Below are 20554 nucleotides of genomic sequence, written 5' to 3'. Positions count from 1 at the left end.
TTGGCGATTCTACGTGCAACGGTGTAGACGTAGTGCTGCAAACAGACAAACAGACAGACAGACAAACAAATGAAAAATCGGTCAGAGACCGAGGACTTGCCGGAATGTACTCTTTTATCGGCCATTTAAGACAAATATGGCGTCCGAAGCACGTGATAGATGACGTCATCATTAACATATATTATTCCCCATGGAGAGTTCTTTACAAAGAGCCATGTCTCAACTTTTTCTATTCAGCACTTTTGGAGATATGGAGGTGCTACGTTTTTCGGTTTTTCCAAGATGGCAGCCGAACCACGTGACCTATGATGTCATCATTAACATATTTTATTCCCCATGGAGAGTTCTTTACAATGAGCCATGTCTCAATTTTTTCTATTCAGCACTTTCAGAGATATGGAGGTGCACAATTTTTCGGTTTTTCCAAGATGGCGGCCGAACCACGTGACATATGACGTCATCATTAACATATTTTATTCCCCATTGAGAGTTCTTTACAATGAGCCATGTCTCAATTTTTTCCATTCTGCACTTTTGGAGATATAGTGGTGCAAAGTTTTCCCATTTTTCCAAGATGGCGGCCGAACCACGTGACCGATGGCGTCATCATTAACATATTTTATTCCCCATGGAGAGTTCTTTACAATGAGCCATGTCTCAATTTTTTCTGTTCAGCACTTTTGGAGATTTTGTGGTGCAAAGTTTTGCCGTTTTTCCAAGATGGCGGCCGACCACGTGACTGATGACGTCATCATTAACATATTTTATTCCCCATGGAGAGTTCTTTACAATGAGCCATGTCTCAATTATTTCTGTTCAGCACTTTTGGAGATATAGTGGTGCAAAGTTTTGCCGTTTTTCCAAGATGGCGGCCGACCACGTGACATATGACGGCATCATTAACATATTTTATTCCCCATGGAGAGTTCTTTCCAATGAGCCATGTCTCAATTTTTTCTGTTCAGCACTTTTGGAGATATAGTGGCGCAACGTTTTGCCGTTTTTCCAAGATGGCGACCGAACCACGTGACTGATGACGTCATCATTTACATATTTTATTCCCCATGGAGAGTTCTTTCCAATGAGCCATGTCTCAATTTTTTCTGTTCAGCACTTTTGGAGATATAGTGGCGCAACCTTTTTGCCGTTTTTCCAAGATGGCGACCGAACCACGTAACTGATGACGTCATCATTTTCATATTTTATTCCGCATGGAGAGTTCTTTCCAATGAGCCATGTCTCAATTTTTTCTGTTCAGTACTTTCGGAGATATAGAGGTGCAAATTTATTCGGTTTTTCCAAGATGGCGGCCGAACCACGTCACCGATGACGTCATCATTGAGGCACAGTATATTAGAGGGCAAGACCATTATGTGTGCAAAGTTTGGCGATTCTCCGTGCAACGGTGTAGACGCAGTGCTGCAAACAGACAAACAGACAGACAAACAGACAGACAGACAAATGAAAAATCGGTCAGAGACCGAGGACTTGCCGGAATGTACTCTTTTATCGGCCATTTAAGACAAATATGGCGTCCGAACCACGTGATAGATGACGTCATCATTAACATATATTATTCCCCATGGAGAGTTCTTCACAAAGAGCCATGTCTCAACTTTTTCTATTCAGCACTTTTGGAGATATGGAGGTGCTACGTTTTTCGGTTTTTCCAAGATGGCAGCCGAACCACGTGACCTATGATGTCATCATTAACATATTTTATTCCCCATGGAGAGTTCTTTACAATGAGCCATGTCTCAATTTTTTCTATTCAGCACTTTCAGAGATATGGAGGTGCACAATTTTTCGGTTTTTCCAAGATGGCGGCCGAACCACGTGACATATGACGTCATCATTAACATATTTTATTCCCCATTGAGAGTTCTTTACAATGAGCCATGTCTCAATTTTTTCCATTCTGCACTTTTGGAGATATAGTGGTGCAAAGTTTTCCCATTTTTCCAAGATGGCGGCCGAACCACGTGACCGATGGCGTCATCATTAACATATTTTATTCCCCATGGAGAGTTCTTTACAATGAGCCATGTCTCAATTTTTTCTGTTCAGCACTTTTGGAGATTTTGTGGTGCAAATTTTGCCGTTTTTCCAAGATGGCGGCCGACCACGTGACTGATGACGTCATCATTAACATATTTTATTCCCCATGGAGAGTTCTTTACAATGAGCCATGTCTCAATTATTCTGTTCAGCACTTTTGGAGATATAGTGGTGCAAAGTTTTGCCGTTTTTCCAAGATGGCGGCCGACCACGTGACATATGACGTCATCATTAACATATTTTATTCCCCATGGAGAGTTCTTTCCAATGAGCCATGTCTCAATTTTTTCTGTTCAGCACTTTTGGAGATATAGTGGCGCAACGATTTGCCGTTTTTCCAAGATGGCGACCGAACCACGTGACTGATGACGTCATCATTTACATATTTTATTCCCCATGGAGAGTTCTTTACAATGAGCCATGTCTCAATTTTTTCTGTTCAGCACTTTTGGAGATATAGTGGTGCAAATTTTTGCCGTTTTTCCAAGATGGCGGCCGACCACGTGACATATGACGTCATCATTAACATATTTTATTCCCCATGGAGAGTTCTTTACAATGAGCCATGTCTCAATTTTTTCTGTTCAGTACTTTCGGAGATATAGAGGTGCAAATTTATTCGGTTTATCCAAGATGGCGGCCGAACCACGTCACTGATGACGTCATCATTGAGGCACAGTATATTAGAGGGCAAGACCATTATGTGTGCAAAGTTTGGCGATTCTCCGTGCAACGGTGTAGACGCAGTGCTGCAAACAGACAAACAGACAGACAAACAGACAGACAAACAGACAGACAGACAAACAAACGAACAGATCAACATACTTGCCGGAAAATTTTTCCGGCAAGTAACAAACGAACAGATCAATATACTTGCCGGAAAATTTTTCCGGCAAGTAATGAAAAATCGGTCAGAGACCGAGGACTTGCCGGAATGTACTTTTTTATTGGCCATTTAGGACAAATATGGCGGCCGAACCACGTGACCGATGACGTCATCATTAACATATTTTATTCCCCATGGAGAGTTCTTTTCAATGAGCCATGTCTCAATTTTTTCTATTCAGCACTTTCGGAGATGTGGAGGTTTCGGTTTTTCCAAGATGGCGGCCGAACCACGTGACATATGATGTCATCATTAACAAATTTTATTCCCCATGGAGAGGTCTTTACAATGAGCCATGTCTCAATTTTTTCCATTCTGCACTTTTGGAGATATAGTGGTGCAAAGTTTTTGCCGTTTTTCCAAGATGGCGGCCGAACCACATGACCGATGGCATCATCATTAACATATTTTATTCCCCATGGAGAGGTCTTTACAATGAGCCATGTCTCAATTTTTTCTGTTCAGCACTTTTGGAGATATAGTGGTGCAAAGTTTTGCCGTTTTTCCAAGATGGCGGCCGACCACGTGACATATGACATCATTAACATATTTTATTCCCCATGGAGAGTTTTTTACAATGAGCCATGTCTCAATTTTTTCTGTTCAGCACTTTTGGAGATTTCGTAGTGCAAAGTTTTGCCGTTTTTCAAAGATGGCGGCCGACCACGTGACTGATGACGTCATCATTAACATATTTTATTCCCCATGTGGAGTTCTTTACAATGAGCCATGTCTCAATTTTTTCTGTTCAGCACTTTTGGCGATATAGTGGTGCAAAGTTTTGCCGTTTTTCCAAGATGGCGGCCGACCACGTGACATATGACGTCATCATTAACATATTTTATTCCCCATGGAGAGTTCTTTACAATGAGCCATGTCTCAATTTTTTCTGTTCAGCACTTTTGGAGATATCGTGGCGCAACGTTTTGCCGTTTTTCCAAGATGGCGACCGAACCACGTGACTGATGACGTCATCATTTACATATTTTATTCCGCATGGAGAGTTCTTTACAATGAGCCATGTCTCAATTTTTTCTGTTCAGTACTTTCGGAGATATAGAGGTGCAACGTTTTTTGGTTTTTCCAAGATGGCGGCCGAACCACGTCACCGATGACGTCATCAATTGGGCACAATATATTAGAGGGCAAGACAAATACGTGTGCAAAGTTTGGCGATTCTACGTGCAACGGTGTAGACGTAGTGCTGCAAACAGACAAACAGACAAACAGACAAACAGATGAAAAATCGGTCAGAGACCGAGGACTTGCCGGAATGTACTTTTTTATCGGCCATTTAGGACAAATAGGGCGGCCGAACCACGTGACCGATGACGTCATAATTAACATATTTTATTCCCCATGGAGAGTTCTTTACAATGAGCCATACCTCAATTTTTTCTATTCAGGACTTTTGGAGATGTGGAGGTGCAGAGTTTTTCGGTTTTTCCAAGATGGCGGCCGAACCACGTGACCGATGACATCATCATTAACATATTTTGTTCCCCATGGAGAGTTCTTTACAATGAGCCATGTCTCAATTTTTTCTATTCAGCACTTTCGGAGATATGGAGGTGCTAAGTTTTTCGGTTTTTCCAAGATGGCGGCCGACCACGTGACTGATGACGTCATCATTAACATATTTTATGCCCCATGGAGAGTTCTTTACAATGAGCCATGTCTCAATTTTTTCTGTTCAGCACTTTTGGAGATATAGTGGTGCAAATTTTTGCCGTTTTTCCAAGATGGCGGCCGACCACGTGACATATGACGTCATCATTAACATATTTTATTCCCCATGGAGAGTTCTTTACAATGAGCCATGTCTCAATTTTTTCTGTTCAGTACTTTCGGAGATATAGAGGTGCAAATTTATTCGGTTTTTCCAAGATGGCGGCCGAACCACGTCACCGATGACGTCATCATTGAGGCACAGTATATTAGAGGGCAAGACCATTATGTGTGCAAAGTTTGGCGATTCTCCGTGCAACGGTGTAGACGCAGTGCTGCAAACAGACAAACAGACAAACAGACAAACAGATGAAAAATCGGTCAGAGACCGAGGACTTGCCGGAATGTACTCTTTTATCGGCCATTTAAGACAAATATGGCGTCCGAAGCACGTGATAGATGACGTCATCATTAACATATATTATTCCCCATGGAGAGTTCTTTACAAAGAGCCATGTCTCAACTTTTTCTATTCAGCACTTTTGGAGATATGGAGGTGCTACGTTTTTCGGTTTTTCCAAGATGGCAGCCGAACCACGTGACCTATGATGTCATCATTAACATATTTTATTCCCCATGGAGAGTTCTTTACAATGAGCCATGTCTCAATTTTTTCTATTCAGCACTTTCAGAGATATGGAGGTGCACAATTTTTCGGTTTTTCCAAGATGGCGGCCGAACCACGTGACATATGACGTCATCATTAACATATTTTATTCCCCATTGAGAGTTCTTTACAATGAGCCATGTCTCAATTTTTTCCATTCTGCACTTTTGGAGATATAGTGGTGCAAAGTTTTCCCATTTTTCCAAGATGGCGGCCGAACCACGTGACCGATGGCGTCATCATTAACATATTTTATTCCCCATGGAGAGTTCTTTACAATGAGCCATGTCTCAATTTTTTCTGTTCAGCACTTTTGGAGATTTTGTGGTGCAAAGTTTTGCCGTTTTTCCAAGATGGCGGCCGACCACGTGACTGATGACGTCATCATTAACATATTTTATTCCCCATGGAGAGTTCTTTACAATGAGCCATGTCTCAATTATTTCTGTTCAGCACTTTTGGAGATATAGTGGTGCAAAGTTTTGCCGTTTTTCCAAGATGGCGGCCGACCACGTGACATATGACGGCATCATTAACATATTTTATTCCCCATGGAGAGTTCTTTCCAATGAGCCATGTCTCAATTTTTTCTGTTCAGCACTTTTGGAGATATAGTGGCGCAACGTTTTGCCGTTTTTCCAAGATGGCGACCGAACCACGTGACTGATGACGTCATCATTTACATATTTTATTCCCCATGGAGAGTTCTTTCCAATGAGCCATGTCTCAATTTTTTCTGTTCAGCACTTTTGGAGATATAGTGGCGCAACCTTTTTGCCGTTTTTCCAAGATGGCGACCGAACCACGTAACTGATGACGTCATCATTTTCATATTTTATTCCGCATGGAGAGTTCTTTCCAATGAGCCATGTCTCAATTTTTTCTGTTCAGTACTTTCGGAGATATAGAGGTGCAAATTTATTCGGTTTTTCCAAGATGGCGGCCGAACCACGTCACCGATGACGTCATCATTGAGGCACAGTATATTAGAGGGCAAGACCATTATGTGTGCAAAGTTTGGCGATTCTCCGTGCAACGGTGTAGACGCAGTGCTGCAAACAGACAAACAGACAGACAAACAGACAGACAGACAAACAAACGAACAGATCAATATACTTGCCGGAAAATTTTTCCGGCAAGTAACAAACAGACAAATGAAAAATCGGTCAGAGACCGAGGACTTGCCGGAATGTACTCTTTTATCGGCCATTTAAGACAAATATGGCGTCCGAACCACGTGATAGATGACGTCATCATTAACATATATTATTCCCCATGGAGAGTTCTTTACAAAGAGCCATGTCTCAACTTTTTCTATTCAGCACTTTTGGAGATATGGAGGTGCTACGTTTTTCGGTTTTTCCAAGATGGCAGCCGAACCACGTGACCTATGATGTCATCATTAACATATTTTATTCCCCATGGAGAGTTCTTTACAATGAGCCATGTCTCAATTTTTTCTATTCAGCACTTTCAGAGATATGGAGGTGCACAATTTTTCGGTTTTTCCAAGATGGCGGCCGAACCACGTGACATATGACGTCATCATTAACATATTTTATTCCCCATTGAGAGTTCTTTACAATGAGCCATGTCGCAATTTTTTCCATTCTGCACTTTTGGAGATATAGTGGTGCAAAGTTTTCCCATTTTTCCAAGATGGCGGCCGAACCACGTGACCGATGGCGTCATCATTAACATATTTTATTCCCCATGGAGAGTTCTTTACAATGAGCCATGTCTCAATTTTTTCTGTTCAGCACTTTTGGAGATTTTGTGGTGCAAATTTTTGCCGTTTTTCCAAGATGGCGGCCGACCACGTGACTGATGACGTCATCATTAACATATTTTATTCCCCATGGAGAGTTCTTTACAATGAGCCATGTCTCAATTATTTCTGTTCAGCACTTTTGGAGATATAGTGGTGCAAAGTTTTGCCGTTTTTCCAAGATGGCGGCCGACCACGTGACATATGATGGCATCATTAACATATTTTATTCCCCATGGAGAGTTCTTTCCAATGAGCCATGTCTCAATTTTTTCTGTTCAGCACTTTTGGAGATATAGTGGCGCAACGTTTTGCCGTTTTTCCAAGATGGCGACCGAACCACGTGACTGATGACGTCATCATTTACATATTTTATTCCCCATGGAGAGTTCTTTCCAATGAGCCATGTCTCAATTTTTTCTGTTCAGCACTTTTGGAGATATAGTGGCGCAACCTTTTTGCCGTTTTTCCAAGATGGCGACCGAACCACGTGACTGATGACGTCATCATTTACATATTTTATTCCGCATGGAGAGTTCTTTCCAATGAGCCATGTCTCAATTTTTTCTGTTCAGTACTTTCGGAGATATAGAGGTGCAAATTTATTCGGTTTTTCCAAGATGGCGGCCGAACCACGTCACCGATGACGTCATCATTGAGGCACAGTATATTAGAGGGCAAGACCATTATGTGTGCAAAGTTTGGCGATTCTCCGTGCAACGGTGTAGACGCAGTGCTGCAAACAGACAAACAGACAGACAAACAGACAGACAAACAGACAGACAGACAAATGAAAAATCGGTCAGAGACCGAGGACTTGCCGGAATGCACTTTTTTATCGGCCATTTTGGACAAATATGACGGCCAAACCACGTGACCGATGACATCATCATTATTTGTTTTCTAAACTAATTTATTCCTTGATGATGCTCAAGAAATTTCATCTTGATCGGTTTGTACTCGATGATCGATGAAGATCGATGAAGTTTTGTACTTGTCGAATTATGACGTCATAATGGAGGCACCCATGACATCATCATTGACATATTTTATTCCCCATGGAGAGGTCTTTACAATAAGCCATGTCTCAATTTTTTCTATTCATTACTTTTGGAGATATGGAGGTGCAAAGTTTTTCGGTTTTTCCAAGATGGCGGCTGAAGCACGTGACCGATGACGTCATCAATTGGGCACAGTCTATTCCAGGGCAAGACAAATACGTTTGCAAAGTTTGGCGATTCTATGTGCAAAGGTGTAGACGTAGTGTTGCAAACAGACAGCCAGACAGACAAACGAACAGATCAACATACTTGCCGGAATCTTTTCCGGCAAGTAACAAACGAACAGATCAACATACTTGCCGGAAAAAAATTTCCGGCAAGTAACAAACGAACAGATCAACATACTTGCCGGAAAATTTTTCCGGCAAGTAACAAACGAACAGATCAACATACTTGCCGGAATCTTTTCCGGCAAGTAATGAAAAATCGGTCAGAGACCGAGGACTTGCCGGAATGTACTTTTTTATCGGCCATTTAGGACAAATATGGCGGCCGAACCACGTGACCGATGACGTCATCATTAACATATTTTATTCCACATGGAGAGTTCTTTGTAACGAGCGATGTCTCAATTCTTTCTATTCAGCACTTTTGGAGATATGGAGGTGCTAAGTTTTTCGGTTTTTCCAAGATGGCGGCTGAACCACGTGACCTATGACGTCTTATTAACATATTTTATTCCACATGGAGAGTTCTTTACAATGAGCCATGTCTCAATTTTTTCTATTCAGTACTTTCAGAGATAGAGGTGCAAAATTTTTCGGTTTTTCCAAGATGGCGGCCGAACCACGTGACTGATGACGTCATCATTAACATATTTTATTCTGCATGGAGAGTTCTTTACAATGAGCCATGTCTCAATTTTTTCTGTTCAGCACTTTTGGAGATATAGTGGTGCAACGTTTTGCCGTTTTTCCAAGATGGCGGCGGAACCACGTGACTGATGGTGTCATCATTAACATATTTTATTCCCCATGGAGAGTTCTTTACAATGAGCCATGTCTCAATTTTTTCTGTTCAGCACTTTTGGAGATATAGTGGCGCAACGTTTTGCCGTTTTTCCAAGATGGCGCCCGAACCACGTGACTGATGACGTCATCATTTACATATTTTATTCCCCATGGAGAGTTCTTTACAATGAGCCATGTCTCAATTTTTTCTGTTCAGTACTTTCGGAGATATAGAGGTGCAAAATTTTTCGGTTTTTCCAAGATGGCGGCCGAACCACGTCACCGATGACGTCATCAATTGGGCACAGTCTATTCCAGCGCAAGACCAATATTTGTGCAAAGTTTGGCGATTCTCCGTGCAACGGTGTAGACGCAGTGCTGCAAACAGACAGACAGACAGACAGACAGACAAACAGACAGATGAAAAATCGGTCAGAGACCGAGGACTTGCCGGAATGTACTTTTTTATCCGCCATTTAGGACAAATATGGCGGCCGAACCACGTGACCGATGACGTCATCATTAACATATTTTATTCCCCATGGAGAGTTCTTTACAATGAGCCATGCCTCAATTTTTTCTATTCAGGACTTTTGGAGATGTGGAGGTGCAGAGTTTTTCGGTTTTTCCAAGATGGCGGCCGACCACGTGACATATGACATCATTAACATATTTTATTCCCCATGGAGAGTTTTTTACAATGAGCCATGTCTCAATTTTTTCTGTTCAGCACTTTTGGAGATTTCGTAGTGCAAAGTTTTGCCGTTTTTCCAAGATGGCGGCCGACCACGTGACTGATGACGTCATCATTAACACATTTTATTCCCCATGTGGAGTTCTTTACAATGAGCCATGTCTCAATTTTTTCTGTTCAGCACTTTTGGCGATATAGTGGTGCAAAGTTTTGCCGTTTTTCCAAGATGGCGGCCGACCACGTGACATATGACGTCATCATTAACATATTTTATTCCCCATGGAGAGTTCTTTACAATGAGCCATGTCTCAATTTTTTCTGTTCAGCACTTTTGGAGATTTCGTAGTGCAAAGTTTTGCCGTTTTTCCAAGATGGCGGCCGACCACGTGACTGATGACGTCATCATTAACATATTTTATTCCCCATGTGGAGTTCTTTACAATGAGCCATGTCTCAATTTTTTCTGTTCAGCACTTTTGGCGATATAGTGGTGCAAAGTTTTGCCGTTTTTCCAAGATGGCGGCCGACCACGTGACATATGACGTCATCATTAACATATTTTATTCCCCATGGAGAGTTCTTTACAATGAGCCATGTCTCAATTTTTTCTGTTCAGCACTTTTGGAGATATAGAGGTGCAAAGTTTTTCGGTTTTTCCAAGATGGCGGCCGAACCACGTCACCGATGACGTCATCAATTGGGCACAGTCTATTCCAGGGTAAGACCAATATGTGTGCAAAGTTTGGCGATTCTACGTTCAACGGTGTAGACGCAGTGCTGCAAACAGACAGACAGACAGACAAACAGACAGACAGACAAATGAAAAATCGGTCAGAGACCGAGGACTTGCCGGAATGTACTTTTTTATCGGCCATTTTGGACAAATATGGCGGTCGAAACACGTGAACGATGACGTCATCAATAACATATTTTATTCCCCATGGAGAGTTCTTTACAATGAGCCATGTCTCAATTTTTTCTATTCAGCACTTTTGGAGATATGGTGGTGCAACGTTTTGCCGTTTTTCCAAGATGGCGGCCGAAACACGTGAACGATGACGTCATCATTAACATATTTTATTCCCCATGGAGAGTTCTTTCCAATGAGCCATGTCTCAATTTTTTCTATTCCGCACTTTTGGAGATATGGTGGTGAAACGTTTTGCCTTTTTTCCAAAATGGCGGCCGAAGCACGTGACTGATGACGTCATCATTAACATATTTTATTCCCCATGGAGAGTTCTTTCCAATGAGCCATGTCTCAATTTTTTCTATTCAGCACTTCCGGAGATATGGAGGTGCAACGTTTTTCGGTTTTTGCAAGATGGCGGCCGAAACACGTGACCGATGACGTCATCATTAACATATTTTATTCCCCATGGAGAGTTCTTTACAATGAGGCATGTCTCAATTTTTTCAATTCAGCACTTTTGGACACATAGAGGTGCTAAGTTTTTCGGTTTTTCCAAGATGGCGGCCGAACCACGTGACATATGACGTCATCATTAACAAATTTTATTCCCCATGCATAGTTCTTTACAATGAGCCATGTCTCAATTTTTTCTGTTCAGCACTTTTGGAGATATAGTGGTGCAAAGTTTTGCCGTTTTTCCAAGATGGCGGCCGACCACGTGACATATGACATCATCATTAACATATTTTATTCCCCATGGAGAGTTCTTTACAATGAGCCATGTCTCAATTTTTTCTGTTCAGCACTTTTGGAAATTTCGTGGTGCAAAGTTTTGCCGTTTTTCCAAGATGGCGGCCGACCACGTGACTGATGACGTCATCATTAACATATTTTATTCCCCATGGAGAGTTCTTTACAATGAGCCATGTCTCAATTTTTTCTGTTCAGCACTTTTGGAGATATAGTGGTGCAAAGTTTTGCCGTTTTTCCAAGATGGCGGCCGACCACGTGACATATGACGTCATCATTAACATATTTTATTCCCCATGGAGAGTTCTTTACAATGAGCCATGTCTCAATTTTTTCTGTTCAGCACTTTTGGAGATATAGTGGCGCAACGTTTTTCGGTTTTTCCAAGATGGCGGCCGAACCACGTGACCTATGACGTCATCATTAACATATTTTATTCCCCATGGAGAGTTCTTTACAATGAGCCATGTCTCAATTTTTTCTGTTCAGCACTTTTGGAGATATAGTGGTGCAAAGTTTTGCCGTTTTTCCAAGATGGCGGCCGACCACGTGACATATGACGTCATCATTAACATATTTTATTCCCCATGGAGAGTTCTTTACAATGAGCCATGTCTCAATTTTTTCTGTTCAGCACTTTTGGAGATATAGTGGCGCAACGTTTTGCCGTTTTTCCAAGATGGCGACCGAACCACGTGACTGATGACGTCATCATTTACATATTTTATTCCCCATGGAGAGTTCTTTACAATGAGCCATGTCTCAATTTTTTCTGTTCAGTACTTTCGGAGATATAGAGGTGCAAAGTTTTTCGGTTTTTCCAAGATGGCGGCCGAACCACGTCACCGATGACGTCATCAATTGGGCACAGTCTATTCCAGGGCAAGACCAATATGTGTGCAAAGTTTGGCGATTCTACGTGCAACGATGTAGACGCAGTGCTGCAAACAGACAGACAGACAAACAGACAGACAAACAGATCAGAGACCGAGGACTTGCCGGAATGTACTTTTTTATCGGCCATTTAGAACAAATATGGCGGCCGAACTATGTGATACATGACGTCATCATTAACATATTTTATTCCCCATGGAGAGTTCTTTACAATGAGCCATACCTCAATTTTTTCTGTTCAGGACTTTTGGAGATGTGGAGGTGCAGAGTTTTTCGGTTTTTCCAAGATGGCGGCCGACCACGTGACTGATGACGTCATCATTAACATATTTTATTCCCCATGGAGAGTTCTTTACAATGAGCCATGTCTCAATTTTTTCTGTTCAGCACTTTTGGAGTTATAGTGGTGAAAATTTTTGCCGTTTTTCCAAGATGGCGGCCGACCACGTGACATATGACGTCATCATTAACATATTTTATTCCCCATGGAGAGTTCTTTACAATGAGCCATGTCTCAATTTTTTCTGTTCAGTACTTTCGGAGATATAGAGGTGCAAAGTTTTTCGGTTTTTCCAAGATGGCGGCCGAACCACGTCACCGATGACGTCATCAATTGGGCACAGTCTATTCCAGGGCAAGACCAATATGTGTGCAAAGTTTGGCGATTCTACGTGCAACGGTGTAGACGCAGTGCTGCAAACAGACAGACAGACAGACAGACAGACAGACAGACAGACAAACAGACAGACAAACGAACAGATCAACATACTTGCCGGAAAATTTTTTCCGGCAAGTAACAAACGAACAGATCAACATACTTGCCGGAATCTTTTCCGGCAAGTAACAAACGAACAGATCAACATACTTGCCGGAAAATTTTTCCGGCAAGTAACAAACCGATCAACATACTTGCCGGAATCTTTTCCGGCAAGTAACAAATGAAAAATCGGTCAGGGACCGAGGACTTGCCGGAATGTACCGTTGCTAGTAATATATAATGGCGATACAACAATTTTTACCGCTTTGCTTTGAAGAACGGGAATGAAGGGGGAGGAGCGTGTTCATATGTGTGGTTGAAAGCTTTGGGTGGTGAGGGGGCTTGAAGCCAGATTTTAATCTTTCAGCCGCCGTCACTGTGATGCGAAGCGAAAGACGCCTCAGAGCTGTCATATTCACAATCACTATGTCGTACGTACTCCCGATACGTGTTTCCTTCATTGTAAAAACTACCAAGTCAACAGTTAAAAGGATTTTGAGCCGATAGGTGTTACAGCCTTGGCAAGATCGATGGAGACAGCGATCTGTTAGCTTATACACCGCCCAAATAGCTATGTGGAATTCTCTCATGGAGAGATTAAACCCACGTCGTTTGAACTTTGGCAGAGGTCATTATTTACTTTTAATGATGTTTATATACGAATCAAAAAGAAGATAATTGGTTTTGGGTCGTCCTTTCCGCATATCTCGTGGGATTGTGAGTTGGAGAGATGACCGTGATGGCGGGTACCGTTGCTAGTTAGCAAAAAACGATTTTCACATTTTGGGTGACCTTGAGCTTAACCTTGGGCGTGGAGAGTTAAAAATTGGGCACAGTCTATTCCAGGGCAAGGCAAATATGTGTGTAAAGTATGGCGATGCTATGTGCAACAATGTAGACGTAATACTGCGCACAAACAGACAGACAGACAAACAGACAGATGAAAAATCGGTCAGAGACCGAGGACTTGCCGGAATGTACTCTTTTATCGGCCATTTAAGACAAATATGGCGTCCGAACCACGTGATAGATGACGTCATCATTAACATATATTATTCCCCATGGAGAGTTCTTTACAAAGAGCCATGTCTCAACTTTTTCTATTCAGCACTTTTGGAGATATGGAGGTGCTACGTTTTTCGGTTTTTCCAAGATGGCAGCCGAACCACGTGACCTATGATGTCATCATTAACATATTTTATTCCCCATGGAGAGTTCTTTACAATGAGCCATGTCTCAATTTTTTCTATTCAGCACTTTCAGAGATATGGAGGTGCACAATTTTTCGGTTTTTCCAAGATGGCGGCCGAACCACGTGACATATGACGTCATCATTAACATATTTTATTCCCCATTGAGAGTTCTTTACAATGAGCCATGTCGCAATTTTTTCCATTCTGCACTTTTGGAGATATAGTGGTGCAAAGTTTTCCCATTTTTCCAAGATGGCGGCCGAACCACGTGACCGATGGCGTCATCATTAACATATTTTATTCCCCATGGAGAGTTCTTTACAATGAGCCATGTCTCAATTTTTTCTGTTCAGCACTTTTGGAGATTTTGTGGTGCAAATTTTTGCCGTTTTTCCAAGATGGCGGCCGACCACGTGACTGATGACGTCATCATTAACATATTTTATTCCCCATGGAGAGTTCTTTACAATGAGCCATGTCTCAATTATTTCTGTTCAGCACTTTTGGAGATATAGTGGTGCAAAGTTTTGCCGTTTTTCCAAGATGGCGGCCGACCACGTGACATATGATGGCATCATTAACATATTTTATTCCCCATGGAGAGTTCTTTCCAATGAGCCATGTCTCAATTTTTTCTGTTCAGCACTTTTGGAGATATAGTGGCGCAACGTTTTGCCGTTTTTCCAAGATGGCGACCGAACCACGTGACTGATGACGTCATCATTTACATATTTTATTCCCCATGGAGAGTTCTTTCCAATGAGCCATGTCTCAATTTTTTCTGTTCAGCACTTTTGGAGATATAGTGGCGCAACCTTTTTGCCGTTTTTCCAAGATGGCGACCGAACCACGTGACTGATGACGTCATCATTTACATATTTTATTCCGCATGGAGAGTTCTTTCCAATGAGCCATGTCTCAATTTTTTCTGTTCAGTACTTTCGGAGATATAGAGGTGCAAATTTATTCGGTTTTTCCAAGATGGCGGCCGAACCACGTCACCGATGACGTCATCATTGAGGCACAGTATATTAGAGGGCAAGACCATTATGTGTGCAAAGTTTGGCGATTCTCCGTGCAACGGTGTAGACGCAGTGCTGCAAACAGACAAACAGACAGACAAACAGACAGACAAACAGACAGACAGACAAATGAAAAATCGGTCAGAGACCGAGGACTTGCCGGAATGTACTTTTTTATCGGCCATTTAGGACAAATATGGCGGCCGAACCATGTGACCGATGACGTCATCATTAACATATTTTATTCCCCATGGAGAGTTCTTTACAATGAGCCATACCTCAATTTTTTCTGTTCAGGACTTTTGGAGATGTGGAGGTGCAGAGTTTTTCGGTTTTTCCAAGATGGCGGCCGACCACGTGACTGATGACGTCATCATTAACATATTTTATTCCCCATGGAGAGTTCTTTACAATGAGCCATGTCTCAATTTTTTCTGTTCAGCACTTTTGGAGTTATAGTGGTGAAATTTTTTTGCCGTTTTTCCAAGATGGCGGCCGACCACGTGACATATGACGTCATCATTAACATATTTTATTCTCCATGGAGAGTTCTTTACAATGAGCCAAGTCTCAATTTTTTCTGTTCAGCACTTTTGGAGATATAGTGGCGCAACGTTTTTCGGTTTTTCCAAGATGGCGCCAGAACCACGTGACTGATGACGTCATCATTTACGTATTTTATTCCCCATGGAGAGTTCTTTACAACGAGCCATGTCTCAATTTTTTCTGTTCAGTACTTTCGGAGATATAGAGGTGCAAAGTTTTTCGGTTTTTCCAAGATGGCGGCCGAACACGTCACCGATGACGTCATCAATTGGGCACAGTCTATTCCAGGGCAAGACCAATATGTGTGCAAAGTTTGGCGATTCTACGTGCAACGGTGTAGACGCAGTGCTGCAAACAGACAGACAGACAGACAGATGAAAAATCGGTCAGAGACCGAGGACTTGCCGGAATGTACTTTTTTATCGGCCATTTAGGACAAATATGGTGGCCGAAACACGTGATAGATGACGTCATCAGTAACTTATTTTATTCCCCATGGAGAGTTCTTTTCAATGAGCCATGTCTCAATTTTTTATATTCAGCACTTTCAGAGATATGGAGGTGCAATTTTTTTCCAAGATGGCGGCCGAACCACGTGACATATGACGTCATCATTAACATATTTTATTCCCCATGGAGAGTTCTTTCCAATGAGCCATGTCTCAATTTTTTCTGTTCAGCACTTTTGGAGATATAGTGGTGCAAAGTTTTGCCGTTTTTCCAAGATGGCGGCCGACCACGTGACATATGACGTCATCATTAACATATTTTATTCCCCATGGAGAGTTCTTTACAATGAGCCATGTCTCAATTTTTTCTATTCAGCACTTTCGGAGATATGGAGGTGCAAAGTTTTTCGGATTTTCCAAGATGGCGGCCGAATCACGTGAACGATGACGTCATCATTAACATATTTTATTCCCCATGGTGAGTTCTTTACAATGAGCCATGTCTCAATTTTTTCTGTTCAGGACTTTCGGAGATATGGAGGTGCAAAAATTTTCGTTTTTCCCAAGATGGCGGCCGAACCACGTGACCGATGACGTCATCATTAACATATTTTATTCCCCATGGAGAGTTCTTTACAATGAGCCATGTCTCAATTTTTTCTGTTCAGCACTTTTGGAGATATAGTGGTGCAAAGTTTTGCCGTTTTTCCAAGATGGCGGCCGACCACGTGACATATGACATCATCATTAACATGTTTTATTCCCCATGGAGAGTTCTTTACAATGAGCCATGTCTCAATTTTTTCTGTTCAGCACTTTTGGAGATATAGTGGTGCAAAATTTTGCCGTTTTTCCAAGATGGCGGCCGACCACGTGACTGATGACGTCATCATTAACATATTTTATTCCCCATGGAGAGTTCTTTACAATGAGCCATGTCTCAATTTTTTCTGTTCAGCACTTTTGGAGATATAGTGGTGCAAAGTTTTGCCGTTTTTCCAAGATGGCGGCCGACCACGTGACTGATGACGTCATCATTAACATGTTTTATTCCCCATGGAGAGTTCTTCACAATGAGCCATGTCTCAATTTTTTCTGTTCAGCACTTTGAGATATCGGGGTGCAAAATTTTTCGGTTTTTCCAAGATGGCGGCCGAACCACGTGACTGGTGACGTCATCATTTGGGCGCGGTATATTAGAGGGCAAGACCAATATGTGTGCCAAGTTTGGCGATTCTACGTGCAACGGTGTAGACGTAGTGCTGCAAACAGACAAGCAGACAGACAGACAAACAAATGAAAAATCGGTCAGAGACCGAGGACTTGCCGGAATGTACTCTTTTATCGGCCATTTAAGACAAATATGGCGTCCGAAGCACGTGATAGATGACGTCATCATTAACATATATTATTCCCCATGGAGAGTTCTTTACAAAGAGCCATGTCTCAACTTTTTCTATTCAGCACTTTTGGAGATATGGAGGTGCTACGTTTTTCGGTTTTTCCAAGATGGCAGCCGAACCACGTGACCTATGATGTCATCATTAACATATTTTATTCCCCATGGAGAGTTCTTTACAATGAGCCATGTCTCAATTTTTTCTATTCAGCACTTTCAGAGATATGGAGGTGCACAATTTTTCGGTTTTTCCAAGATGGCGGCCGAACCACGTGACATATGACGTCATCATTAACATATTTTATTCCCCATTGAGAGTTCTTTACAATGAGCCATGTCTCAATTTTTTCCATTCTGCACTTTTGGAGATATAGTGGTGCAAAGTTTTCCCATTTTTCCAAGATGGCGGCCGAACCACGTGACCGATGGCGTCATCATTAACATATTTTATTCCCCATGGAGAGTTCTTTACAATGAGCCATGTCTCAATTTTTTCTGTTCAGCACTTTTGGAGATTTTGTGGTGCAAAGTTTTGCCGTTTTTCCAAGATGGCGGCCGACCACGTGACTGATGACGTCATCATTAACATATTTTATTCCCCATGGAGAGTTCTTTACAATGAGCCATGTCTCAATTATTTCTGTTCAGCACTTTTGGAGATATAGTGGTGCAAAGTTTTGCCGTTTTTCCAAGATGGCGGCCGACCACGTGACATATGACGGCATCATTAACATATTTTATTCCCCATGGAGAGTTCTTTCCAATGAGCCATGTCTCAATTTTTTCTGTTCAGCACTTTTGGAGATATAGTGGCGCAACGTTTTGCCGTTTTTCCAAGATGGCGACCGAACCACGTGACTGATGACGTCATCATTTACATATTTTATTCCCCATGGAGAGTTCTTTCCAATGAGCCATGTCTCAATTTTTTCTGTTCAGCACTTTTGGAGATATAGTGGCGCAACCTTTTTGCCGTTTTTCCAAGATGGCGACCGAACCACGTAACTGATGACGTCATCATTTTCATATTTTATTCCGCATGGAGAGTTCTTTCCAATGAGCCATGTCTCAATTTTTTCTGTTCAGTACTTTCGGAGATATAGAGGTGCAAATTTATTCGGTTTTTCCAAGATGGCGGCCGAACCACGTCACCGATGACGTCATCATTGAGGCACAGTATATTAGAGGGCAAGACCATTATGTGTGCAAAGTTTGGCGATTCTCCGTGCAACGGTGTAGACGCAGTGCTGCAAACAGACAAACAGACAGACAAACAGACAGACAGACAAATGAAAAATCGGTCAGAGACCGAGGACTTGCCGGAATGTACTCTTTTATCGGCCATTTAAGACAAATATGGCGTCCGAACCACGTGATAGATGACGTCATCATTAACATATATTATTCCCCATGGAGAGTTCTTCACAAAGAGCCATGTCTCAACTTTTTCTATTCAGCACTTTTGGAGATATGGAGGTGCTACGTTTTTCGGTTTTTCCAAGATGGCAGCCGAACCACGTGACCTATGATGTCATCATTAACATATTTTATTCCCCATGGAGAGTTCTTTACAATGAGCCATGTCTCAATTATTTCTGTTCAGCACTTTTGGAGATATAGTGGTGCAAAGTTTTGCCGTTTTTCCAAGATGGCGGCCGACCACGTGACATATGACGTCATCATTAACATATTTTATTCCCCATGGAGAGTTCTTTCCAATGAGCCATGTCTCAATTTTTTCTGTTCAGCACTTTTGGAGATATAGTGGCGCAACGATTTGCCGTTTTTCCAAGATGGCGACCGAACCACGTGACTGATGACGTCATCATTTACATATTTTATTCCCCATGGAGAGTTCTTTACAATGAGCCATGTCTCAATTTTTTCTGTTCAGTACTTTCGGAGATATAGAGGTGCAAATTTATTCGGTTTTTCCAAGATGGCGGCCGAACCACGTCACCGATGACGTCATCATTGGGGCACAGTATATTAGAGGGCAAGACCATTATGTGTGCAAAGTTTGGCGATTCTCCGTGCAACGGTGTAGACGCAGTGCTGCAAACAGACAAACAGACAGACAAACAGACAGACAGACAAACAAACGAACAGATCAACATACTTGCCGGAAAATTTTTCCGGCAAGTAACAAACGAACAGATCAATATACTTGCCGGAAAATTTTTCCGGCAAGTAACAAACGAACAGATCAACATACTTGCCGGAAAAAAATTTCCGGCAAGTAACAAACAAACCAACCAACCAACATACTTGCCGGAATCTATTCCGGCAAGTAACAAACAGACAAACAGACTCTAATGCAATACCCTCTCCTCTGGCGAGGGTAATAAAGATTGCACCTTATCCAGTGAAAATTAACCTCATTATGAAACAGAGCACTGCAACAAAGAAAAGGCTAAAGAGGTTCTGCCTACCCCCAAAACAACGCAAACTGAGCTCCAGACTCGCAGCAGATATGAGCTGCTGCATAGAGGAATAGACCATCCTATATTGCAAAATGTATTCCACACATGACGCATTGGGAACACATTGTAAAGGAAAAACCTTTGAGGATCAAATTCAAACTGCAGAACATTCACAAGACATCATCTCGGCAGCAACTCCTGACGGAGTTAGAATCAGTATGGACGGCAGAGTCGACACATGTCAAAATCAACAAGGTTGTCAGAGCTTAAGACAGTTGCAACTTGACGGTACTCGGTAGAGCGCATACCTCCGCCAAGCTGAACAGTTTGTTTTGTATCCCACTGATAGGCCGGATCTGGATTCGGACCTGAACCAAAATCTAATCAGCTTGTTCTTATCACCTAACAAACTCAACCACCTAGTTTAGTCATAACTCGTCCATAACTTTTTTTAAA

The 20554-nt window shown here is 42.1% G+C and overlaps 1 protein-coding gene across 1 annotated transcript in view; it reads left to right on the top strand.

Moving 5' to 3' along the window:
- The window catches only part of LOC144889091 (cytoglobin-2-like), a 61609-nt gene extending 41437 nt beyond the window's left edge, over positions 1–20172 (top strand). The window contains exon 3 of the mRNA XM_078768950.1: positions 20016–20172. Within this exon, the coding sequence (XP_078625076.1) occupies positions 20016–20172 (157 nt within the window). The remainder of the gene's footprint in view (positions 1–20015) is intronic.
- The last annotated feature ends 382 nt before the right edge of the window (positions 20173–20554 follow it).

Source organism: Myxine glutinosa, unplaced genomic scaffold (genome assembly GCF_964187855.1).
Source record: "Myxine glutinosa unplaced genomic scaffold, kmMyxGlut1.1 SCAFFOLD_752, whole genome shotgun sequence".
Taxonomy (NCBI): domain Eukaryota; kingdom Metazoa; phylum Chordata; class Myxini; order Myxiniformes; family Myxinidae; genus Myxine; species Myxine glutinosa.
This window is presented reverse-complemented; position numbering and strand designations above follow the sequence as displayed.